At 40.4% G+C, this 27,565-nt stretch overlaps 1 protein-coding gene across 1 annotated transcript in view; it reads right to left on the reverse strand.

Moving 5' to 3' along the window:
- Positions 1–2,371: 2,371 nt before the first annotated feature.
- Positions 2,372–27,565, reverse strand: part of ctnna2 (catenin (cadherin-associated protein), alpha 2) — a 336,749-nt gene continuing 311,555 nt past the window's right edge. Inside the window, exons 14-18 of the mRNA XM_085276809.1 lie at positions 23,821–23,934; positions 17,008–17,189; positions 15,950–16,055; positions 7,765–7,899; positions 2,372–3,569 (exon numbers count right to left, since the gene is read on the reverse strand). Of these exons, the coding sequence (XP_085132935.1) occupies positions 3,282–3,569; positions 7,765–7,899; positions 15,950–16,055; positions 17,008–17,189; positions 23,821–23,934 (825 nt within the window). The 3' untranslated portion in view covers positions 2,372–3,281. The remainder of the gene's footprint in view (positions 3,570–7,764; positions 7,900–15,949; positions 16,056–17,007; positions 17,190–23,820; positions 23,935–27,565) is intronic.

Consider the following 27,565-nt stretch of genomic DNA (forward strand, 5'->3'; position numbering starts at 1 on the left):
TTAACCCTTTTGTGGAAGTACATCCAAAGAGCTAAAGGTATAAATAAATAAAGAAGACAAAGCCTGAGGTTTCATTTCATATCTCCCCAAAAACCGCCCGCAATTAATTTGCAGCAGTAATGTGTCGGTGGGTTCAGACCGGAATTATTCATCAGGTGGTAAATATTTGTGCGCTGCATTAGTGATGTTTTTGTCCAGAAGAAGAAAACAACCACCTCCTGCCTACCTAATGTGGAGCTAAGGACGTTTCAGAAAATGCATTTCGCTGATAACCTTTCTTGTCTTAGCGAATGGATGAAAAAAAATGAGAGAGAGACTCAACAGTGTCATCAGGTCACACTAAGACGGTTTCCCAGATTTAATCTCGACGTTACAACAACGGCCATAAAGAGGTCCCTTTACAGCGCTGATGTCCGCGCGTGTGCAGATGGCAAAGTGCTTGGTGTCAGAAGGATTGTGACACCATAGACCAGAAGCCAAAAAAGCATATTGCGGCAGCTGCTTGTGTGCTGTTCATCACCATTCTCCCTCTGGGACTTTGACAGTCATTTTCCTCTCCGTCTATTTTTATAGTTGGTTTGAGGGAGGTTTGCTTAACTAGATTAGAACTCTGTTTTAATCCTTTTAATGCAGCGAATCCCATCTCAAATCAAAGTGCTAAAACCCTACACTGCACTGGCATTTCCGCCACCGTCGTTATTTCTTTTTAATTATTTTTAATTTTCGAAGAGAACAAGCTGTCAGCCATCGCGGCCCACTTTATTTGGATAGGAGGGATGGATACACACAGGGATAATTTTAGTTAAGACAGCACAACAGCCAGGAATTAATCCCTCCATTAACTGGATTGTGTTACTACTTCTCCCCTGTGGCCCTGTTTCCTAAACAGAGGGTGGCCTGGTGATGCACGGATGCCTGATGCATGTTGTGTTTAATGGTCATTAGCAGCACAATGTGGATACATAAAGAACCTTATTCATTATCAGGGACCGAACTGCAGAATTATTCAAACTAATGTTGCATGAGCCATTATTGGGACAATTATGCATGTCGATGCTTTTGATTTGATTCGTAAGAGATCGAGGTCGTGTTAAGCAGTTGGTTGATTTGCTCTCTGGTGTTGTAATGCCACAGTGTGCAAATGCCTCTGGGGACTTTTTAAAATATATATATATATAAATAATGAATGTTTTGCTCCTCTCTAAAACTGAGCTAATTTCTTGGAATTAAACAAAACAGGAGGTCGTAATCAGGTCTTGCTCCTGTATAAAGTTTATAGTGGTAGTATTCACGCTGATCTTTGATCTCTTTCTTTAAGAGAGCTCGACTTCCTCATTCAGAGAACTGTGGGGCTTCTCGTCTTGCCTCCCCAACAGCTGCGCCTCTTTCATAACCAATCCTTTCCTTCCTTCTCTGACAGCTCAGCAGATTTAAGAGAGATTGATAAGGACTTCAGTAATCAATACCGACTTATACACCTGACATGGAGTCAGCAGTTAACTTTGAGACAATGAGGAATTGATACAGCTTTGGCAGCACATCACACCCATCACATGAATGTCAATTTAATAGGCAAAGTGTATTCTAAGAGAATACAATACCACTAAGATTTGAGCGAAGTGGGAACAGCGCTCGCTTACGTGGTGATGGTGAGCTGGTGTTTATGTTTGCCATGTTTTGGCTTCACCACGAGTGACGGCGGAATTTGTCCATTTATTTAAGTGTTCGTTTTTGGGTCGATAATGGTGCTCTGGGAAACGTTTAGGAACCATCAAAGCCTGAAGGCGGGACTCGAATGTCGGCGCTACGCTCAATATCAATCCATACAATCGTGGTCAAGACATTTCGGTTAAGCATCAGTCTCGCGGAGGCATTAGCAGAAAGGTCAGGGCACTTCCCCCACACTCTCCAAGGAGGTAGGATATGATGATGATGTCTGAGGACAAACATACAACTTTAGTGGCAGACGCTGCGCTGTTACAAAGGATACATGACACCTGCTGAACATGAATGTCAGTAAAAATCATGGGGATCCATTTCAGATGTGTTGAGATCTTCAAGGCTAAAGCGATCACATACGTTAGGACTGCTTGTGTGGAGAATGTGTGGAAATATCACAACGACAGCACTAACCGTGCTGAGCCAAGACCAATTATCTCCAGTCACAGCGCAGAGTTGACCTGTGACCCCAAATCAATACACCTATTCTTGTAAGCTTGCGGCACTAATGGATATTTTCTCCTCCTTCATCTTGCACGTGAATCTCGAGCAGTTGTCAGATCCTTCTGACTAATGACGGGCTGTAACACTCTGATTGATATTGTAGCTGCTGCTTATATGAAAGTAATAAAGACACAGGAAACTTGAGGTGTCAAGTTGGGGGATTTATTAGAGAAGGGTGGATATAAAGGTATCGTATGCAGGGGTTCTATTCTCTGAGCAAACCACAACTAGTCAAACCTCTCTGTCTATATTATACGCTACACGACTTCCAAACAAGGTCATCATAGTTAGTGACGTTACCATTCAAGAAAAGGGGTTTAAAAAGGCAATACAATAGACCATAAGTGTGCTTTGGTAAAAAAAAAAACAACACCATATGGATTATTATTAATATTATTATTATTATAATCATCGGGAATGGGGGAACTACTCGGATGCTGACACTTCCAGGTATTTTAAACATAGGTTATTCCTAGCACTACAGGTTAACATTCAAGTTGAAAAAAAAAAAAACAAAGTCATCAAGGATCATACCACCACTGATATCCTCCGCTTAGAGCAACTCCTTTACTGAACCATGTAAGATTTCCATTGAGACTGTTTAAGTGTGTATACAAGCAGCCAGTCAGTAGCACATTAATGATACAGCTAGAATATCAACTGCCACAATTAATTTTATTATTTTTTTAAATGCCTCACTTCCTCCTCTGATATGTTTCTTTCCCCTTTTTTTTGTTTTTTAACTTCCATATTTTCAAAATGTCGTTCTGTCTTTGTCACATTTTGGCTCTCACATATTAAGCTACAATAAGATCGATAAATACTGTTGGATTGTGTGCTGGCTGTCTGTGAGCCATGAGGACCACAGTGTTAACAGGAGCCACAGTGTGGCAGTTTTAATATATACTGTAGTCCTCCTGAGGTGTCACCAAGCACACACAGGGCAAACAGAGCTGGGTTAACACAATGTAAAAAGGGAACTTTTTCATCAACTTCTCGCCGTCATGTTGAGTTGTTTTTCTTAAGCATGACTTCTTTTTTCGTTTTTCTCTTTCTTCTTAGAAGGAGTCCATGGCCTTGAATTCGCTGAGGGCCTGGACGGGGGAGATGTGTTTCTTCTGGGAGCCTCGTCGTACACGAGTCTGGCATTCCTCGGGCTTCTCCCTTTTTACCAGAGGCTTCTTCTCGGGGGCCTTCATGCGCCAAGACACAACGGGCGAGTTAACAGCCGCTGTTCCGTACACCTTCTGGTACTTGGTGGAAGCTACATAAGATGCCTTTACAGTCAGCACCACTGCATTCATTAGGTTCTTGGCCGCTTGGATCAGGGAGGTGGCGCTATCCAGCTGAAGAGGGTACGATGAGTTGGAGGGGAAAGAGAAAAATATTACATCAAAAGTCAGTTTGTCTTAGAATGAAAAGGACACAAATTTTCTTGCCTTAAACAACATTGAAACATATCAGTTACAGTATTGTGCAAAAGTGTTGAGCCACCCTCATTTCTTTCCTCATTCTCATTTCTATCTACAGCAGAGTGTGTACAGTTCTGTTGAGCTAGAAAAAGTAACACTGGTATGATCACTTGCAGCGTTGGGACTAACGCGTTATTAAGTAACGCGTTACAGTAACTACGTTATTATTGTGGTAACGAGCACAGTAACTAGTTATTATGCCAAAATCAGGAACGCGTTACTCGTTACTGGGATTTAGATAGGGTCGTTATTCGTTACTTCGTGTGGTGGCTATCGCGGAGCTTCCACAGATTCAATAACATTAGCAAGTGGTGGAGGCCAGCAGGTGGATGAAGGAAAAGGGGGGCAAGGGGAGAGACCTGAAGCGGCCGCTGGTCCGAGAGTGTCAGGTGAACTGAACTTCAGGTAAGAAGTTATGACCTGCAGTCTCTCTGGGTCAGATATAAACCAAGTTTAGGTGGAGTTTATTTTCGTTGTGCTGACTTTTTCGTACTGCGTGCTAGCTAGCATGACGGAGTTTCTATACAGCTGTGTGGGTGCTATGTTACTGATGTTGAACTTTATTTTGTTCATAAGGTTAATTATTAGAGTTGCCAACCGTCCCGTAAAAAACTGAATCGTCTGGTATTCAGAGAAAATATTACGCGTTTCTTATTGAGGTGAAAAGGAACAGTTTGTCCCGGACTTCAGCTACAATGAAAAAGACACAAAGCTGGAGTTACTCTGTGTTTACGCTGCACAGCTGCCTCTTCTTCTCTCATCCTCTTAACCTACCTCTCCTGTTTCAACTTCAATCATTAAACTGATCAATGATCAGCTGATCGGCTCTCTTGTTTATTTATCGCCCACTTTGCGCCAGAAAGAGGAAACCAGTGGATGTCGCGGGAAACAACAGCAGCACTTTTAAGCTTGATCAGCTGTTGTTAGAATTTATTTAATATTAATTTCTAGTATCAGCTGATGTTTGCTGGAGCCACAGCTGTAAAAGCTGCTGGTCATGATATGGTTTGGTTATGTGGTGAGAGGGAAACATGAAGATGAAACCAGGAGATGTCCTTACTGAATCATCAGAGCTGTGATGGAGAAACAGGTTTACCTTTTAGGTGACATGAATGAGTTGAAGGGAAGTTATCAACTGTTTCTGAGAGACAAATAACACCAGGATCCTTTTTTAGGTAGCTGGCAGCTGGTAACTGTGCAGGGGCGGGTCTAGCAAAGTGTTGCCAGGGGTCCATGTAGGGCATTAAAAGGGAAAGGGGGGCACAAGGAAATACTTTCTTATTCTCATTTAAAATGTCTCACTTTTAAAAAAATAATTATCTGAGTCTTACAACAAACGATTGATAGATTGATACATATATACCATCAGAACAGTGTACATCACTGTCACAACAGTGTTTGTTTTCATTCAAAGGCTTTGTCATTTTTCCTATAATGGTGGTTATAGTCAAAATGCCCGGGCCGATTTTTTGTCCCAGTCCAGCCCTGTATGCAGCTCATCTGCAGTCTGGTGTTGCCTACATCTTCCTATACAGAAGGCAGAATTTCCGAGTTCTGAGTACAATCGAAAGCACCATGACTGCAGTTTTTGTGTTGGATGTAAAAAGCAGGCTAGGATAGAATCAGGCGTGGGATTTCTCTCGTGGAAATATGCACATTATTTTTTCCTTTCTATTGGTAGGTGGCACAGTGCACTTGTGGCAAGTAAGCAAGCTAGAAGACTGGCAGTCTTGCTGGGTATCCAGTTACGGAAGCAGCACATTAACAAGAGAATTCTGAGAAAAACCAAAGTTACTTTCCCTAGTAACTAGTTACTCTGAAAGAACGAGTAACTTGAAGTAACTGAGTTACTTTTGATAGAAGTAACTAGTAATGTAACTAAGTTACTAATTTAAAGTAACTTACCCAACACTGATCACTTGTCTTTAAACACTGCCTGAACTCTCCTGGGCAGGCTTTTGGTTAATTTGTCTTCTTCAGGAATAGTTCTCCAGGTTTCTTGAAGGACATTCAAAGCTCTTCTTGCTGTGGCTACATCCAGGCTCTGGGCATATTTTTTTTTTTGGTACCCAATTTTTTTCTAATCTATTTATTTTTCTATTTTATTTTTATAATATATCTGTAATTCATAAGGTCTATCTCTCTATTTCTATGATAATGTTGCATTGTGTGTTTTTCCACACAGCTATGATTTTAATGCATTAGCAGTGTGTTTGGGATCATTCTGAAAAATGAAGCTGTTGCTAATCAGAAGCTTTCCAGATGGTTTTGCACGGTGGATCAAATTGTGATGGTACCTTTTTGTGTTCATAAGTCAATCATTTTCGATCCTGAACACTGCTGGCTGAAGTGCGGCTCCAATTTGAACCACAAATTTCAAATGATTCAAATGATGATGAATGGATTCATCACTACAATATAACCTGTTACCACAAAATTTCAGTCTAGTTCTTACATAATTTGGCGTGTCTCAGACTTTTCTCCTGTTTCCATTTCTTCCTTCCTATTTCTTAAGGACATGACTTTTAGATACTGTTCATCTGCTCTAGATTTCAGGGTCTTTTAGAAACTGTCCACTTGTCCAGTTTCCTCAGATTTTTTAAGGCCACACTGCACACCATAATGGAATTTGTTTTTGGCTAACAGCTCTCTAAGAATTACGTTGTTGTTGCAATACTTGTATCGTGTGCTTGTCAAACTCTGTTATTTTTGGCATTTTTCATGGATTCAACTAAAGAGCAGGGAACAAATGATGTGTTTTTGCAAGTAAGTGACTAAAGATAGCAAAGAATGAATTTTAAATTGTAAGTTGTCTGTTACGTTCAGACACAACACTGCTTCATCCCTTGAATTAAGTGCCTTTTTTATACTTCCACTTATACTTCAGTGTTAAGTGGTTCAACAAAAATGCTTCTTTAAAAATGATAAGGTACAAGGACTGGACTAGAAGTTAGTAAAAAACAGCGAAAAACTTTCAAAGCCTGGACAACTATTGTTTAAAACCAAAAATCACAATAACATTTGGCTCCTTGGAATCAAAATATGAAGAAATGAAGGGTGACTCAAGACTTTTGCACAGCAGTGTAGATACAACACCTAGAAGGTCTGTGCCGCAACCAGCAATTAGAGAGGATAAAAACACGGCTCTATATGACATCTTATTTTAGCAGTTCTTAATTAGCAGAGGCAGGGGTCAGGTGCACCTCTGTCTCCGTCTGTTTTGTTTGGCTGACATTTAAGGGTCGTGGCCAGTGGGCCTCCTCCTACATCACACTGAGACGAGTCAACAGTTTAGATTTAATGAGTGTGGACTCCAGCTGGCCACCATGAAAAGGTTAAAATCTCAGCGGGGCTTGCATATCTCATGTGAGACAAACATTAGAGTCCTGAGAAATTAACGCAGGATGCGGGGAAATCCAAAGCAAAGATAAAAGTCAAATTTGTTTTTAGTTGGCTCCATTGAAACAGATCTTTTATTTTTTTCCCCCTGATAATATCTAAATTCACAAAAACTGGTCAGTAAGGAGAACTGCAGGGCTCAACTTTAATAGTTTAAAATGTGTTTAAAGTCCACACATGCTGCACTAATGATGATAGAAGAGACTCGTATACCAGCTATTTTATAAGTTATACAAATGATACTGTTTAGAAAGGTTCATAAAATTGTGCATTGTTGTAGTTTTTGTATTAACTTCTATATTTCCATACACTGAAAAACATGGTGGATAAGAAGTTTAAGAACCTCATGAATATTGAATCCAAGCAACATGGAATAATTGTCTGATTTTGGTTGGAGCACTATTAGGAGTTCATGAGGCATGAACACTACAACTGGAAAAAAGCCCGTGGTGCATATTTCAGGTATTATTAGATGGCAATCGTTTTGAAATAATTGCATCAGCCATAATCTACATGACCCTTTATCTCATCTTCCAAGCTTCATTATGACCTTGAAAAAAAAGATTTGCCCATCCGCAGCACGGAGCATAAAAAAGGTCTTAAATGGATCAAGTCTAGTGAATCTACGCTTAAAGCGTGTCTACAACATCAGTGATAGTGAAGCACTTACCCCAGACACGATGAGCTCTCCACCCAGATTCTGGACCTCAGCTTTCACCTTGCTGCAGATGTTGAGCTGATGACAGTACAGGGCAATTCTCTGAAGGTAAGCCAGCAGATCCTGCTTGCATGCTGAATCAGGGCACTGAATGGAAAAGAGGTGCAAAGACACATGTAGTCTATATATGATCATGGCAATTAGACTTTAAATTAACAGCAACAAAACCCAACAGTTTTTACTTTTTCATCTTTAGCCTCCTCACACTGACAGCTGTGCATCATGATTCAGAAATTCTGCAATACAAATAAAGGGATGTGCCCTGAAATGTACACTGTTTTGATGAAATAGTTTCCAATGCAAAGGATATAAGCACAGAGAATTACATACATCTTCCTGCATCATCACAATGATGTGTAGTGACATGCAAATGTGATTATTGCATCTACAGTGGGGGAAATAATTATTTTATCCCCTGCTGAATCTGTGAGTTTGCTCACTTATAAAGAAATGAACAATGTCTAATTTTATAGTTTATTCAATGAGAGGAAAATCAATTTATAACTTTTGTTTTTTTGTTTCTTTCTGGAATTTTGTTTGATATTCTTTCTCCATTAAAATCAAACTATCACCTGTTAATTTCTTTGTAATGAGCAAACTTACAAATTCAGCAGGCGATCAAATAACTATTTCTCCCACTGTATGAAGTGAAATTTGTATACATGGCTGAAAATGTTTTTACATTTTGATCCAGTCAAAGCCATGGAAAATGGTCTTAGGACTTGTTTCAGACATTATTGCCAAAATCTAAGTCTATGCCTATCGCAGAACTACCATCTGGATTTAAAGGCGGTACGTTTTCCCCAAAAAATAATTCAGATCCAAGTCCTCCATCAAATTGGATTGTTATAATAGTCATGGTGTCTGAAGTTGAGCCGGTTTTAAAATATAACACCAAGAGAAACAATCCTAAACAAACCAAACAAAAAAATAGGAACAGCGGGGTTCCGGCGTTTTTGGTTGCTAATTACACATCTTTGCGCGAAGCACGAAGGCTGTTGCTCAATATTTTTTCCCCCATTGTTAGTTGTTGCAGGCATGGGTTTCAAAGGCGAGTTGAGCTGCACTGCAGGGTGTCAAACACATTCATTTCACATGAAACAAGTTTGTCACAGCATGTTGCAGAAGAAGAAAGCAGATCAATCCACAATGAATGAACACAATATTTCAAAACCCAGAACGACTTGCTTCCACAGCAGCCTTTCTTCTCCTGTGGCCCACTTTTATATTATTTTTTTGAATCAGAAGTTCTGACCTGGTCCTGCTGGCCTTTGTGCTACTTCAACAGGAGAAAGACCAATCATACAGAGCAGCAAATGGACCAACAGGGAATAAGAGGACAGCCTCCTCAGGTATCCTACTATCACACAGTTTGCCCCTATTATTCCATCTGGAAGTCTTCCAGGAGTCAGCTATGGCCCACTAAGCTCCCAGTGGGTTAAGAACACTGCATCAGCTGCTTAAACACTGTGAGCATCATTTTGTAGCAGCACCTTTCTTCCAGCCATTAATATTAAACGGTCCTAACTAGGACATTCAGCACCACTGTGTGGGGAAATGCACAGCTCATTTCCTTGTCTTCTGGGCTCGGGTATATGGGGATGGCAAGTTAAACATCGAGCTGTGACATGAATATACCCCCTCCAGGACTTACAACTTTCCTGGCTTCCTGTTTCATCTCCTTCTACCTGAGACAAGGCCTCCTGGGCCAAGAAAAATTGCATCGACCGGCCCAAAGTGCCCTTCACTGATGCTCACAAATGGATAGCAAAAGTCTGTCTTTTGTCTTTGGTGAAATGTTTGGAGTTTTTTTCTCCTTTCCAACCTACAAATATAATTGCAAAAAGCAATTCAAGGCATAGTTACGGCGAGAGCAGGACTTTCAACAGCACAATAAAGCACCATCTTCCTCTCACTGAGTGCAGACTGAGGGCGAGCTGCTAGCTCATAAAGCAGCCAGTGAGGGTGAAGCGTCTCTTTGGGCATTATCACTGCACCGCCAGTCCTGGCTAGAATAACTGCTAACTGCACTTCGCACTGCTGGCACTTCACACTATTGCCCGAGGCAACTTTGATGCAGACGTGACACAATTGTTCCCTATTGTACAGTTGACTAATAGCCCAGTTCTTCCACAGATTCCCTGTTGATGTAAATAAATTGTATGGCCCATTACTTTGCCTGGCTCATTGAAGCCCTCTCTCTTTATAGCGAAATAGGATCCATTACTGTCTAGTCAGGAAACAACGTGCAGTGACAACTGGACTTTTTCGGCCTTCGCCAAACTCTCTCTGACCTTCTCTCTTCTTTCACTATTATATGAACATTTTATATTAGTGTCCAGAGGAACAAGAAAGAGAGTTCTTTTTTGTTTTTGCATAATTTGGCCCTAAATGAATAAAACATGCTCCAAATGGATAATTTAGCAAGATGATGTGAACTCTCTTGCTAAGATGAGGGCAACACCATCAGAGTGTGGCAGTCTGTCAAAACACAAGTCACACCTCACGCTGATGCTGCATTTATAAGCAGGCTTGGACTTTTTCTCCTAAACGATTCACTTTGTAAGAAGTAGTAATTAGTAATTAAAAACTGTTTCGCTCGCAGCCTGAGCTCTGTTGTGGTTTTGCCTTTATTGTAGCGTTTTGTTGTGCGTTAAATGGATAACAGTAGACGAAGACAAGGATGAAATCTGAAAAGGCTGACTTGAAGATGGTACGATGACAGATTCAAATAGAGCATGTTACACTCAGTTACACAATATGTCTTCTAGCTGACTGGACAGCTACAGTCTCTCTGATGGTAAGCTGTCACTTGTCAGTTACGTCAAGATAGCTGGTAATCTTTCTATTTGCTCATTCAGTCTTTGCATCTCCACCAAAGGCCGAGCACATATACTAAAATCACTTATTCTATTTTAGTGCATTCCTAATGCACCGCATCTTCTTTTTATGATTTATTCCATTATCTGGCATGTTGCACAGGAAAAGTCTTAAAAGATAAATTACAATTTCCCACCATCGACAAAATAAATAATTCAAGTGACCTTGAGTACCATTCATGATTTTTTAAAACATTTGACTATTGATTTACATCTAAAATGTGCAATTTCTGCCCAGAATTAAAATTATTATTAACTGAATCTTCTGCTCAGGTTGTGTCTTACCTATAAGAACTACAGACCCCCCCCCCCCCCCCCAAAAAAAAACAAACTTATAATGTCAGATACATCCTCTTCACTTCACACACTTGCAATGTGGTCACATAATATTTTAGGTAAAAAAAGGATTTTAACAAATGATCAAACAAAGCACACGGAAGATCTTCCACACAGCTTTTCACTCGGCGACAGGGATGGTAGGTGGACTGGTTTTGATAGAGTGCTTTTCTACTCTACCTGAGCACTCTCCAAGCCACAATCATTCAAAGACATCTACTTTGTCTAATATTACACTGAATATGGGCACTGTATCACACTTACACTCTGTATGATGCTTTTCTAAGAATAGCTCCAACCTGAAGTTCTTACCATCTCAGGTGTGGTCATATTTTCTCAACTTGACATGCTACACAGAAATGTAAAGACACCTACGACAACTGTCAACACAGATACCAAGTACCTGCGCTGACAGAATGACTCGGCAATCAAAGTGTGCCTGCCTCAAGCCAAGTTATTCATACTGCTACATGTCACAGTTTTTCATAACGCTGTGCTCTGCGCTACACAAACTCCTAAAGATAAACTTGGTGGCGGTTGGTGTCATAAGAATCCTAACAGCGTGAGGAGTCCAAAGATGTGCTCGCTGAGATCTTCAAACCCCAGTTTCACTTCTTTTGCCGGGACATTCAAAGTCACCTGAAAAGCTGCTATGTTGTGACCCATTTATGTCCACAGAAGGCAGTCAACACTCGCTCCTCTGTCGAATGATAAAAACATTTGTGATCGGTCAGATGCATCTTTGAATTTGCCTCCAGAACTGTACATATAAGACACCATAACTTTGATCTTCTAGCTGTGTGGAACAACAGCTGGAAGGATCTCTGATGCTGTCCTCAGTCTCCATCAAGATGACGACACACCCACGGTTTTCCCTCAACTTTACTCGCTTTTCAGAACCTCAAATTACCTTTTGCTGCATTTCCAAACTCCATTTATCAGCTGCTGTTTGAGGTGACGGCTACTGCTTTTTGGTATTTATTAATTTGCGGCACATTCATGTTTAATGCTTTTCATTCATCAACTGCATTTATTATTCATGCGTAATTAGCATCTTTGTGGCGTTATTGTTGCGTCTGTGTTTGTTGTTGTTATAAATAAATGTTTCATATTTTCATCAGGTGCATCAGGTTCCTGTTTTCTTAAAAATACTTTCAGTTATGTCTTCTAAGCTCACTTCCTGTCTTTAAATGGGTATGCCTTGCGGAAACAGACACACTCTCTACTTTTAAGATTACATTTAAAAATTTCCTTTTTGATAAAGCTTATAATGATTGTTAGATCAGGTGACCCTGAATCCTCTCTTAGTTACGCTGCAATAAGCTGCCGGGAGCTTGAATATTTCATATTCACTCACTGTGTTTATATACCACTCTGTGTTTAATCGTTAGTTATTATTAATCTCTGGCTGTCTTACACAGCGTGTCTGTTCTCCATCCCCTCATCCCCAACCTGTTGCGGCAGATGGCTGCCCTTCCCTGTTCCTGGTTCTGCCGAAGGTTTCTTGCTGTTAAAAGGGAATTTTTCCTCCCCATTGTCACCAAGCGCTTGCTCCTTTGAGGCCATTTAATTGTTGGGGTTTTCTCTGTGTTATTTTAGAGTCTTTACCTCATAATACAAAGCACCTTGAGGCAACTGTTGCTGTGATTTGGCGCTATACAAAGAAAATTGAATTGAACTGAGTTGAATTATGTTAAACCGCGATCAAGCCTCAACGTCTGGCTGTGTTCACATAAGCTTTATTGTTGTGCAACAGTGGGACAACAATACCACTGTGCTATATTGGAAAATACACAGTTTTTGCTTGCCAACATGTGCATTCAGAGTACTGTTAAAAACACATAACACAAGCAAAAAGATGCTTCAAGAGAGAAAAAAATGCACATTTGGATTAGAGACACGGTTTGAGGAAAATCGGGGTGTTGGACGCTTAAACTGAATGAAATGATGAATTAGATCTTTAGTATGCATGTAGGGGTTAACAAATCAAGCACCATGAGAAAATGAAGAGGGAGAAATAGAGTCGAAAAAAAGACATTGCTGGAGTGAAATGGGGTGAAGTGCCTCTAGGGTTTTTTTCTATGTCATGTGCTGTGCTCAAACGACTATGAAAGTCCCCCACTTCCATATTGAATTGTCTTCTGCCTCACATGTGCTCATCAATAGGGCTGACGTGGAGTCATGGTGACAAGGTTTGCTACTTATGGGACCTGTCTGAATGCAGCGGAGAAGGCTTTACTTTTACTGTCATGCCACAGCGCTCTCGACAAGCACCGGTTACTGACTACAATGTGCGAATGCAAAACACTTGTCTTTATCCACAACAATAAAGGTCATTTGATTTGTTGTGTAATTCCATTAAGATGCTTGATATAAGCAAACTTTTCAGCTTTTAACTTTTATTAACTCACTCCGATTACTAGATGGCATGGCAGCAAATGGACCGAGTGCCCAACATGAGAACCTTCAGAATAAATACATGCTGGAAATGAAAAGGTCCTCAAGTCCCACTTTATTTTCAGTACACAGTGCTGATGTCCCTGGAAGCGTAGCAGAAGGTTCTGAATATTCAATAAACACTGGTCTAGGAAACATTTAAGTGAGAATTAAAAATGGCAAGCCACCTGCTCTTTTCATTACGGCAACTGTTGATTCAGACACAGGCTCTGGAAGTGATTTGCCATGTGACAGATTCACTCCTACCTAAACCCTGTTAAACACTGATCATCACTTGGCAGTCTACGAGCCAAGAAGTGAATACAAAGGCACACAAATACAAATCCGTGCTTCTTTTGTAGTCTCTGTCCCAGATATTTCTCTCAACAGCATACGCGACACCAAACAGAGGCAAATGTTTTCACACATGGAAACATGCAAAAGAGCCTGAAACTTTGTTCTGTAGTGCAATATGGTCTGGAGAGCAGGATAGTGTGACACGAGCAGAAAAGTGCCAGCTTTGACTAAAGATTCCTTCTGGGCCGCTGAAAGCTTAACATACTCTGCAGCCTTAAAAACTAGTGGGCATTCTGTGCTGTGGTAGGAGCAGAAGGCTTGTTGATATATTGTTGTGAAATCACATATTGTCACAAGAAGGCACAAGATAAAGAACATTTAAAAGAGTTGGTCAAAATCCTCTTTGGTTGAATCCACATCCAAGGAAAAATGTTACAAAGGTTATTTCTTTTCTCCTTTTTTTGGTCTTTTTTAAGATGTCGGACATCTAAATAGCTTTTCAGCATATTTTAATTTTCCAGAAGGTTAGGTCATAGGCCACAACAAAAGGGTTTTCTCATTTAAAGACCTTTGGTACTAAAAGTCTGCAAAGAAAATATCTCCACACCATTACATCAGCATCACCAGCCTGAGCTGCTGACTCTCTCGTTCATCATCTGAATGCTGCAGCAGAAATCAAGACTCATCAGATGAGGCAACTTTTTTCCAGTCTTCCATTGTCCAGTTTGGTGAGCCTGTGTGTAGCCTCAACTTACTGTTCTTAGCTGGAGTGGCAGCCAGTGTGCCCTTCTGCTGCTGTAGCACATCCTTTTCAAGGTTCAATGTGTATTTCAGAGATGCTCTTCTGAATACCTTGGTTGTAGTGACTGGTTATTTTGTTACTTTTGCCTTCCTATCAACTCAGAGCAGTCCGATTATTCTCCTCCAACCTCTGGCATCAACAAAACATTTTCACCCAGAGACTTGCTGCTCCTTAGATATTTTCTGGGGGAGCAGCAGTAAATATCTTATAGATCATTCCCTATAAACCCTAGAGACGGTTGTGTGGGAAAATCCCAGTAGATCAGCAGTTTCTGAAATACTCAGACCCTCTCGCCTGACACCAACAACCATGCGACATTTAAAGGCATTGAAATCACCTTCTGCAAATCCCTCTCTGATGCTCCGTTTCAACTTCAAAGCTTGTCTTGACCTTGCCTAAACATACTGAGCTGCTACCATGGGACTAGCTGATCAGATATTGACATTAACAAGCAACTGGACAATAAAATGAACAACAAAGTGAATAAAGTTGAATAATACATAATATAGTGGTTAGTGAGTGTATGTGGCAATGTTATCTGGTCAGTTTTCATGGATGTACACACTTATTATGCATATAACATATAAAATAAACTCTAAGTATAGAGATTATACTTATAAAAACCTTGTGCTTTTCACTAACGTGGCTGTGTGTGATGATGCATGACGCTTTATGGAGGCTTCAGAAAAAGATTTCACTCTAAAATTTAGCTTCATTTCTTCAGCTAAGCAGCAATGGATGGAAGCCCAGTGTGTGTTAGTGAAACCAACAATAATTATTCCAAAGGTTTGCAAGCTAACAGCAGCAGCAATTACAATGACAACAGGCTGCCTTAATGAATCAGTGAGTCTTGAGCCTAAGTTTATTCTCACTTCTTATTAGAGACAGATGAAATGAAGAAGAACATCATGCATTACCTGGAGTGCTGCTAGCATTTTGAAATACCTCCCACTTCATTTGCTGTACACACACATACACAACATACACACGTATTGCTTTTCACTTCCATCTTCCCCCGGCGCAGCGCTGATTGATTAGATATTGAAAATGGTCTGTCAGCGTGTTTTAGAGAGGTACTCATCTGATAATGAATGCAACACCTCGGTTGGGAGCTAATTATATTAGAGACACAACTTGGTTCTGCTGTCTTGCTCTCTCAGTGTTGGTCCCTTTGGGAGACAAAGTCATGCAGAAACACACCCTGCTGCTTCGGCAAGGCTCATCAATGCCCACAGTAAAGATTTCCATCGGCCATGCCGGCTTATTCACAATTTGCTCCTCCGCCAGAAACCGTGACACAGTCAGAGACACATTTAGTCTGATACAAAGTACGTGTATAATGGCAAAAAATTAAACTAAGCAGACACAAACTGAGTTGCAAAGCTACCTGATCTGCAACAGCACGGGCCAATTTGTCCATCCTCGAACCAGCCTCTGCAATTTTCTTAGCCGCGTTGATCACATCTGAGGAGTTCTTCAGGGGGCCTTTGCCTCTGGGAAAATTCAAGGAGAGAAGAAGGGAAAAAAGGGATGGTGGGTGGAGTTGCAGAGGCAGGAGGCATGCAGAGCTTCCCTTTAAAGACTGCGCTCACCCCAGTGCTGCACAGGCATGTAGGGAAGCTAATTTGCTGTTTGTGGCATTAAAAATATGACACAATACAATAACAAAGACATTCCCAGATAATGGATGAAACAAATACAGTCTACCTGTATCCCTAATGATCCATCTTGGAGACATGCTTTGAAGCACTCTCCAAGAAGGAAACAATTTATGCTTTAAAAGCAAAACATGAATTTTCAGAGAAGTTACGGTAAAAGGGAAAAAATACAGGAGAGGAAACCAGCTCGTTTGTGATCTAACTTGGGGGTTTTTTTCTTTCTTTTTTGCAACAAAGGGGAGAGTTAATGTGGATAAGAGAACTGTGCCTGCCTCTCACTGATGTCTCATTTTTAGTCACTGGAAGTTGAAACTTCCATTCAGTTTGTTCATGCCAGCGTGAGTCAACGGGGTCACTGCCAAGTAATAACGGTGCAGTCACAGCACCGCAGTCACAAACACTCATGACTAATCATGGTTCTGATTTTCACCAGCCGCAATGGTGTGACCGGTATTGTTTTCACCTTGTGAGTGTTTGTGCGCGTGAGTAAGTGTCATCGTGGCAAAATGTGGTCCTGAGGACACCTACGGATCACGAACTACAGGTGGCTTAAGTACTGTGGCAGGGTTAATGTGACTGTCTGAACGCTCAGATTAAGGATGGCTTTAAAAAAAAGCAGGAGTCAACATATAGCCCGTCTCTGAACCATGACAACCATTACAGTCTGATCATAACAAAGTGCTTTTTTTGCCTTCAACAAAACAGAATATAGTTTGCTTTTCAAACAATCTCCATCTGCATAATTTTCACATTTAAAATAAAAATGTCCACTGTGTGTCACTCTTACCTGGTGAAATCTGTCATCTCCATCATGATCATGCACATCTGCTTGGCGAGCACAATGATGTCGTTGCCATTGTCGTCCCACTTGGCAACTTCTGCGTCTAACTTGCACTTTTCCTGTCTGAAGCTCTCCACCTGCTCAGCAATCTTTGCCTTCTCCTCCTGGGGAAGCTGTGCCATGATGGCCTGCAGGCAACACGGGAGTATGAAGGAAGCAAAAAGCATTAGAGGAGGAGGAAGATATTATGAAAGGGTACATTTGAGCTGAATAAATTGGGAAGATGGCTCATGAGGGAAAAAACAGTGGAGAAAATAAAGGAGAGAGCTAAAGTTGGGAAGGAGAGAATGAGAAGGAAATGAGAAAGAAAGGGGGATTATGCTAAGAGAAACAGCATAGAGGGCATTTATAAAAGAGCTGTTGCACCATTTGTTCATTTTTTTCCCTTCTGGTACACTTTTTTATCCACTCAACAAAAACTTGGACAAAAGTTAAACATTAAATCTGGGGTCTGATGACTTGCTCCTCTGAAACACTTCAAAATAAAGTTCTAAACTTTATATTTAATGACTGGAACTTTTCAAACCACTTGACATCTTATATCCATAAAAAGCAAATCCATTTTTTTTATTCGCCTTCATTTTTTTTTCTCCTTCCAAGAGAATACATTTGCTCTCTCAGCGGCCTTTGGGGGCAGGTCCAAAATGGCATAAATCTTGTGGCAAGGTCACAGGAGCAGTAAGGACCCAGTATTATTTGGGAGATAAATGTATAATTACCTCGCTTCTTAGACCAGAGAATGAATAATGCATTTGTTCAACATTATGTCAGGGAGGTGAGATGGAAGGAAGAGTAACCTGGTTTCCATTAGGTCGATTCTATTGACTCGAGAGGGTGAGAGAGAAAACGAGTACAGTGAAAAAAGGAAAGTCACCATTGTTTTTTAACCTCATCTATTATTGACTGCCCTCCAAGAACTGCCATTCTCTTAATGAAATAATCACCCTACTCCTCCCTTTCCCTCTTCCTTATTCCCTCTCTCACAGCAAAGCTGGTGTGTGGGGGTGTGGGGCGAGCTTGATGAGCGAGTGCGTCACTTTGCTCAGTGCCCCTGGTAGATGCGTGAGGAGGGAAACGGGAGGGGGGAAAAACCATAGACGACTTGTCTTCTTGAAATTCTTTGAAAGCGAATAAGCATAGGGGAGAGGGCCAACAATGAAAAAGAGAAAATTGAAATTACAGACAGAAATAGGGAAGCATGGAGGCACAATTTTCTCATCAGAGGCCAGCAGATGCGTCCATGAGCTTTGGCCTACTGATCACTTTGTGAGCGGGGTGCTGCAAAGCTTTGATGGCGGTTAGCTTGAAAAAAGAAAAGAAAGAAAAAAGCCCATACGGCATAAACAAACAAGCAAAACCAGCCCCCTCAAGCCCAGTGTAGATTTCCTCTGCTGCTTGTGCCAAGACACACAAACAACAGAGCTGAAGCAAATCCCATTTAACAGCATGTGGGGTGAAAACACTGCTCATACTTAAAACAAATACCAAGTTACTATGTATTCAGACTGCACAATGAGGAATAAACCATTTAAATCACACAAGTGATTCCAGCAGGGCAAACTTCTATTCGCACTGCAGGTATGCCTGCGCGCGTTGCTCAGGGGCTCTGGGTCCTCGGCACCGCTGACTGGCTGAACATCGACTTTGCACTCGCTCGTCAACACATCAAAAACACGTCCAAATGTTAGTTCACCAAGGAGATTTGTATTATTTTATTAGAGTCACGAGTGGTTCTTAAAGCGGTGTCTGTGTCGCATAGCATCCCAATGATGATTTTTTTATGGATGGCAATTTGCAGAAATCGTAAAAACTGTGCTACATGATAAAAAAGTTAATACATTAAAATGGGACGAATTTATGCCAATTAAACAAGGATACTGTGTCTATTTTTCTTTATTATTTTGGCATTATTTTGACGTGGAAGAAACTCACCCAGAAACAGTCACAGCCTACTTTAACAACTTTATTTTATCAGCAATGAAAACATGGAGCCAAGTCACCAGCAGCACGGCACTGCCTCACCTCAGACAACCTCAAATATAGCTGTTTTTAATTTTCAATTTATTCTTCAAAACTACCTAAGAATCTTAATCTGAACACATCTTAACACATTGCCTTAAAATAACCGTACAGTTATTTTAATATACATTTTTTGGACTGTGTAAGCCACTTAAAAATGTTGCTGTTTTCTTCTAATCTTTAAAACAATTTTTTAAAAAAAGCCTCATAATTACATGTCATCCCCCCCTCCATGATATCAAAAATGGTGTCAAGGATCAAGTATTTCTGTGGGCATCAGTATCGAGTTTAAAATTCTTGGATGGTGGCCACACTAATATGTTGCATGAACTGCTCTGCTCACTCTTTTCATGCACACCTGCTTCCTTCTCGCTGACCTGAATCTATGTCGCTGCCACTGGTGTTACAGTTGTTCTTACAGCATTTCAAAAGCTTTTTAAACCCCACAGTCCACTGGTGGGGAAGTCACAACCTGCTGAGCTGAGCCTCAGGTGTGTTCATGTGGGAAATGACAAGGTCAAAGTCTAAATGTCAAGTATTAACACTTAGCCACATTCTACATTTATATTCTCGAAATTCTCGGCTGATTTTTTTGCTTTGTTCTCTGTAACACCGCTTGCTGTTTCTCAGCTCTAAGAAAGTTTTATTTATGTTGCTGATTTGAATTGCAACCTGTTCTTAAATTCAAATGAGTCTGAATAATACTTCAAGTATTCACAAATATAATCTTGAGAACAACAAAAGATATTTTAGTCCAGATTCGTTAAAGGTGCTTGTGCTCTCAGCAGGTGGGGTCTGACGATTCAATAGCCCCCCCTTGGATATGACTTGCTGATTACATGTTCACATCTTAGTGTGGCCAAAAATATAATGCACTGTGAGTGCTGCCTCAGTAATAGGGACACTGGTGCTTGTGCTGTGACAGGCAGAGCTCTCTGACCTCAGGTCTCGAAGGTGGTCATTATCATCTTTGCTGTTCACATCTTTCCTGCACCCAACTGTTGAGGCATCAATAATTCACTTATTTCTATTATTATACTGAATGGTATGCTGCCAGTGTCAAAAAGGCTGAGTACGCCATTAGGAGAAACACATGGTATGGTATGGTATGGTTTTGCAAAATGCCACTGCAATGAGGCAGGGAAATAAAAATGTAAATTGAGAATCAGCGATCCTCTAGATGCACCAAAAATGTTTGTTTTTTTTCCTTCTCCCCATCTTCTGCTTGTAGAAACTACATAAAACGAAGTGAAACTGCTCTCCTAAACAACTACAGGGAGCAAAAAGTCTCTTGAACTCAACAATTTAGAGTGAAAATTCCTTCTCTAAAATTAGGGATCAGGGGAAGTTGGGGAGAGAAAGTGAGGGATTTGGTTAGTATACCGATTCACTCTGAAAACGGCGTGACAAAAGAGAGTGCGTCAGGGAGGAAAAGAGAGAGAAAGAGGTTCTGAACACAAAAGAGAGCTGCAAGCACAGGGGTAAACACACGAGCCAATTGGGACGTCAGGGGAGCAGGAAGGGCCCCTGGTGAAGCACCCCCCCCTGCCAAACACACATGAGCGCGCGCACACTCACACACACCGTCGTATCCTCCTCCTCCTTCTATCCTGCACTCTAGAATTCACTTATCCCCAAATCCCTTTCCCTACTTTACTGATAACAACAAGGAGCGGGCCTCTGGAGCTTAACATAGTGGCAAATCCGGCCGAGGGAGTTCTGTGCCAATACACTCTGCGGCTCGGCTACGTCTGCAGGGATTAGAGCGCTTTCTGGGTTTCTTCACCAAGTGCGGCATCTTGAAATGACTTTAATTTGTTTCATTTGAAATAAACTGCCCAGACACTCAGAGTTCAATTTTATGGATGACCTATCAGCTGTTATCCAATCACAGTGTTAAGAAATGTTTGCCGTGTGTTGGGGTGCTTTATGTTTGGCTCCCCGTGCATTATCTGTGGCTTGTTATAGCAGCAGAGTTTGCTTCGGCATGTTCTGATAGAAAGAGACACTATACACAGACCCAATTCGCCTCTGTGTTTTTCTGCCCCCTCATTATACATGTTTGCTTTAATAACTTGGCTTTATGCAAAAGTATAATACAAGTGAAAAGCAGAGGACCACACAAGCCTGGGGAACAAAGGCTCCTGGGACTGCCCTAGACTTAATTTGATTTCCCCCCCTCTCTTTGGAGAAAGAAAGAGATTGAGGAACTTACTGAAGATATCATGCCTGTGTCCTGTGTGTGATACGACATACTGAAGGGCCTTGGAGGGATCGTGACTGTAAACCCCAGTATGCTCGTGTCAACTCCTATGGCAAAACCAGATTACGCTTTCTCTTGTCTCTTTGAATAGAAACACAGCTCGCTAGCATGGACTTGGCATGACCGTGAGAGGATAGCAAGCTCTATCCTGACACAACTGGATGAGGCAGACTGGGCAGATCACCAGCGGTTCACAGCAAAAACATCTTTTATGAATGCACTTGCCTCATGCATGTTTAAGCTCTGAGGGCATAACAGTAACCATGAGTAAAACAGGCAATATCAGTTAACTATGTGAGAGGCTTTGTCAGCACGCCAGATACTAAGAAGGCACCACATGACGATGCAAACTCAACGTACAAATACGAGTAATCACATTTGATAACCCGCTGTGATATATGGCTTTTTGATTTAAACCACCTTATATCCTTATATCGCAGTAATAAGTTATGACAAAGGGACATGTTGTTGACTTCAGACTGTTTCCAAGAAGAGCTGCCCACTCAAATCACAGCTGAATGCCAGGAAAACTAGTTAACAGTTTGGTGCTGTGGAGCTCCTTTGTGTGCAAAGGCTGGTGCATCTAAGCTCAGATGGCCACGCAACGTTACACTGCGGGTGCCTTAGTGGGAGTATACATACAGCAAACTTAAAGTACTTCGCACCCAGGACCCCTACAGTGCTGGATCGGCTATTGTGCACCCAAAAGCCTGCGCCTGTTCTTAATCCTCATAATTAGAATAAATTCTTACTCTTCATTTGAACTGACTGACATTTGTTCTCTTGACAGAAATCAAATCTAAAATATTCTTCCATGCTTGTATATAAAGTGTACAATATTGGTCTGTTTTTAAGGATAGAAAATATATCATTTGAATTTCCCTGAGTCATTTAAACATTTTCTTCTACGTGCTGCTAGTTCTTGATGTTCTGGGTGCTTTATTAAGAAATAAAACAGTGTCAGGTGTTCGATCAGATGCCTGATATGAGCTGTAATTAAATTTCACTCACAAGCACTTCCAGTATTGATTGTGACTTCCATCTTTTAGGTGCAAAGGCAGAAGTAGCAAGATGGTGTCATAGAGTCGTAATGTGGGAGGGAAGAGGTTGGGGTGGGTGGATGGTTCAACATGATATGCAGCTTTGCCCACAGGAGCCTATTTGTTTCCTTCTGCATTTCTCTCTTTAAACTATGAAAATAATCTTTAGCTAACCCAAGGCAATGATTAAAAAAAAAAGAAGATTTTTTCGGTTCTGTTTTCAAGGGTTTGTTGGCAGGAATCATGTGATGATATTGAAAAGTTATACAACATGTTCTCATAGAAAACTTCCACTTATGGGTTAGTTTCTAAAATGCAATAATGGTAAATGAGTTGGTGCTTATAGAGTGCTTTTCTACTCAATTTGAGCACTCAAAGCACGTTCCTACTACAATCCTCATTCACCTACTTTTACATTCATTTTTTCTATGTAGTTTGAAGCACTTTTGCCCTAATGTTAAAGCACACAATGAATGCATTGGGGTCAACTCGGGGTTCAGAGATGTGCAGGTTGGATGAGCCAAGGATCGAACCACTGAACTTCTGATAAGTAGATGACCCACCCCAGAAAAAATAAGAAACAAACAAACAAAAAACCAGATAACGGCCTTACTTTGAAGCCATGACCAGTAGACTACTGCGACTAAATGTCTAACTGAGTCAGTTCCTGTCACACAGGCTACTGTCCAGCACAGGGTTCAGTAGTCATGAGTTAGCTGTTTTGTTTTACCTGTCAGCAGACACCACATGTCACATGTAGCACATTCAGTTATAACAAGCTGCTGTTTTGATGTGTTTTATTTCTCCCTTTTTATGCATTAGCCCCATGCATGCACACTGTGGAGAGACACGGGCGGGATAATGCAGGTCTCTGCCACAGAGAGAGGTGTCGGGCCAAGTCGCACTCCTGCCATCCACAATCCATTCAACATGCAACACACCGCTAGTCTCTGTGTGTGTTGCTGGAGGGGAGCAAGCACTGATACCCTCTTAATGTCCTTTAAGCTGGGCCCAAGTGAAAAATCACTAATGTGAAACAAAGCCCAGACCATGGCGATCACGACTGAAGCCTTGGCTCAGCACTGCACTGTATTTTGTGTTGTGGCTAGTGTCTGAAGGGAATTTGGTAATTACTTTTGTGTTTGTGATTGCAATTTTACACCTGCCATCCCGGAACGGTGTTTATTTAAAATAATACAGCTTGTTAGGACCATTTAAATGGACTTATATGCTATGTAAATGGACACAGTTGGATGAATCAATTTATGAGTAGACAGGGAATGGGGACGAATGTATACAAAGCAGCAACACTATAGTCACTTTGGTATTTCTGCTACTCTTTACCCAAAACAAATATATGTTATTTTTTATGTCAGCTTTGATGTTGATGTGCATTTGAGCAGTTGCAGCACAGAAGGGATGTGAACATCCACTCACCCGGGCACTCTGTCCAGCAATAAGCTGGTCATCTTCAGTCTGGACACTAGTCCTGCTGCGAGTATCATAGTCCTCCTGTTCAAAGTCAGAATCATCTTCCAGCTCCTCTGGTGTCTGCAGCAAACACAAAGACAGAGATAAAGTCAGAGATCAGGGAACAAACTGAAATAGACAGCTGAAAAGGGCATTTTTTTCAGCCCCAATGTGCTGAAATCATGTCCTTCTGATGCGTAGAGAATGGCTTAAAGATCCCTGAAAAGTTAATTGTCTCTGCCATTTTCCTACGTAAGGTCTTCCGTCATATTAAAAACCATATCCAATAGGTATTTCCAAATCAAATTCACAACCATAATGATTTATGCATTATTTACTGAGTGCTAAAAAGATAACTGGGAGGAAAGAGAAAGTCATCTGCGAATACATTTACTGTAACATGTCCCAAAGCATGTTGTTTAACTGCAGGAGAATAAATCTGTGAACAACTTGCATTTGTGCATTATTCACAGGTAAATATCTGGACCCATTTCCACAAGATCATTGATTGTAACTGCAGTTTATACAGAATGATGTTAAAAAGGAAGCCAAAAAGGGCTGCCAAGTTTTAGTCAGTTAAGGGGAGGAAGCAGCTTGGGGCGGAAAGCGATGGTGCAGCAGAGTATTTGTGAAACAGAAAAGCTCAAAGTCAAAACTCTTTACAAATGAGCATAACAGAGATGCTGCCAATATGTTTCAATCGCTTAAATATTATAATCAGTGTTATTATTAATTTTCTTTGAAACATTTTGACTTAAAGTCTTTAGCCAAACTCTTAAGTTACTGTTTGAATCCTGACTGCTTTTTTTTTTTGGCATAAGATTTAAAAACTGCTGTGCAGTGATTGTAAGTTCTTAATGTAATTCAAAGCTAAAATAGTTTCAAAGCTGGGGAAAAATCCCTGTGTGTTTCATCAAATAAAGAATTCAGAGGAATTAGCAAGAAGAAGAAATGAGAGAATATCTGCTTCAGTTTGTTTATAACTTTGTATGTGTTTTCTGTACGAGGCGAGTGACTCAATCATTAATAAGCATCGTTATTCCTCTCTGCTGTCTTTTAAGTGACGTCCCAATGACAAAGGCTGTTAGTTTGCCAGGTAACTTCAAAGCAAGTAGTTGATCTAACGCAGATGGATTAATTTTAACAGCATCACAATGATAACACAGCTGGGCGGCTTAGGTTCTGTGGAGCAGAGGATCAAATATAGACATGTATCTGTGTAAAATTATTCTTACATGGTGACAGCCTGTATTCACAGTTCTGTCACAGCTATGCTTGTGAAGTGCATAGTGTTGCCTGGTTATTTATATCGGTATTATAATAAACTAACAGTAGTTTAGTTTTTCTCAAAAGGAGCACTTACAGTATAAAACAGGACCACAAAAGTACCACAGGTTGCTAGAAGGCCTACATTTAACTGTGCTAAATTTCCTTCTTAATTTTAGTACAATGCGAATGATTTTCTTTCAACTCAATCAGTGATATGATTATTCTCTAAATAAAAATAAAAAATGTGCCCATTCTGCCCTAATTGCATCGTTGAACTAAGGAAATAAAAGGCAAAAGGGAAGAGCATTTACACACTGGAAATTTGCTACTTATAATTTATTCACACAAATCTCAGGCCATATGGAGCTTCATTATCCATTCTTTAATTCAAGTCAGTTTGTTTGCTCACAATAGTGGGAATACAATTTCTTTATAGTTTCATAATAGCCCATTTCGTGCATATCCATTTGTAATAGGTTTTATAAAAGCAAATGTTTTATCAACTCATTCTACTGCAAACACCTACAATTTAGCTAGCATACAATTCATTTATTTTACTGTTTTATTGAACATAAAATCATTTTTTAATCATTTCTTTTGTTGGTAGCTTCACTAAATTATAGGATCTTGTTTCTTTACTTTCATTTTATAGATATGACAGTGTTATCCTGTCACAAATTAAATGCAGTGTATTGCTGGTGCAGCTGTTTAAGTCTCGGGTAAAATATCCAGGATAAGGGAACCAGTTGCTGACTATCTTTGTGAGACAGGTTATTCATGATAGCCAATTAAAAAAAAAAAGAAAAGAGCCAGCTGTGTAAATGTGCAGCAGCGAAGATGATCGGTTTTGCTTTTCGTCAATAAAAAAAAAAGTCTGATTAGAGCTGTGATCACACAGACATTAAGACTGTAATAAAAAACAAAACAAAAGCAGCCCCCTCATTGATTTCAATCAGGTCATTGCGTGGGGGTGCCAACTCAGAGGTTGCGTTACCTTGGAGATTGTGTTGCTATGTGTATAGGTTTCTGCTATTTACCTTGTAATGATTTTAACAATCCTAAGGATCTTTCAATAAAAGAGGCCTGCTATTACGATTACATTTTAGCATTTACACAGGCCATGAAACAACTTAACCCCATCAGATCACAGCAGCTCCTTTCATTGATTTCATTTTTAATCTGAATGTCTGGTAAGTTTGAACTTTCTAGGTGAGAAAGGCTGTAGGTCAGTTTCCTGAGACTGGGACACTGCGTAAATATTGGTTATATTGCAGTCTCCACCCATTGTTCAGTTTCATATCTCTTCCATTCTGTGCAATACTTACTACTTTCCCCCCCTGCACTCCTGCGTGCATGTGTCTGCGGGTACATAAAGGCCTGGACAAAAACTATGTTTCCAAGAACTTTCATAATAACTTTCCACTCTACTCAAGTTCAGCCTCAATTTTTAAACACTGTGGAGAATTGGTTTCTTAATCCGCTGACTGCTCATGAGATCTGTGCTGTAAAAATTCTAAAGGAGCTATTACTCGGTCTAAGTGGGGGAAAAATTTAAAAAAGTACACTTAAAAAAATAAAATAAAAATTACACGTGGCACCAACATTTGCTATTTATACAATGAAGTCAGACGACAGAGAAAGCAAGGATCTTCCAAGTTGTTTCCCCAGAAAGTAATTGTACTTGGATAGGATTATAAAGCCAGCTGGTCCCGGGCAGTTCAAAGCTGCCTGTTTTACATTATTTACTAACATCAAATTATTTTCCATAATTAGATTTTTTTCTTTCCGAAGCTGAACTGGGAAACCTTCCAGCCTGCATAAAGTTGAATAAATGAATTACGTGGTGAAAGAGGAGGGACAGTTGGGGTGGGGGGGGGTGGGGGTGCAGATACTGTAACATCAGATTTGGTACGTGAAACAGCAGAGCTGGTATCTTGTTGTTATGGAGCCGTTTTATCGTGACACGCTGTCAAGGGTTCTGCCAGATTCATAAAACAGATCATGTGACAGTGGTGACACTCCAAATGAGAATTGAAGATTTCAATTATGCGCTTCTTCATCCTTAGGGCGGATGTATTTTTGTCACAAAACTTCCACTATCACCCAAGACAGACAGCAGCACAGTTTTCAGTGGGAATAAGGTCCCTGTGATGAAAAGCAAAAAAGCACAAATTTGTCATGTTCACCAGTAGATTCAGGAAGTTTTTAATGTAACAGGTTTTATGATAGAAACCCCCCACAAAACACAGGTTATTACCTCAACAAGACAGATATTTAAACCAAATTTAAAATATGCTAATGGTAGTGAAGCTGCAAAAAAGCATATATTCAAACTAAATAAGCTCAACATTAGGAAATGAGCAAACTGTTCAGATGTTTAAAATAAAAAACCCAATCAAATATTTTGAATACACAGAAGAAGATGGGAAATTGGTGCAATTTG

The sequence above is a fragment of the Mchenga conophoros genome, linkage group LG6 (genome assembly GCF_057382185.1).
Source record: "Mchenga conophoros isolate Kocher_MC1m ecotype Shallow Benthic linkage group LG6, M_conophoros_male_GT1.1, whole genome shotgun sequence".
Classification (NCBI taxonomy): Eukaryota; Metazoa; Chordata; class Actinopteri; order Cichliformes; family Cichlidae; genus Mchenga; species Mchenga conophoros.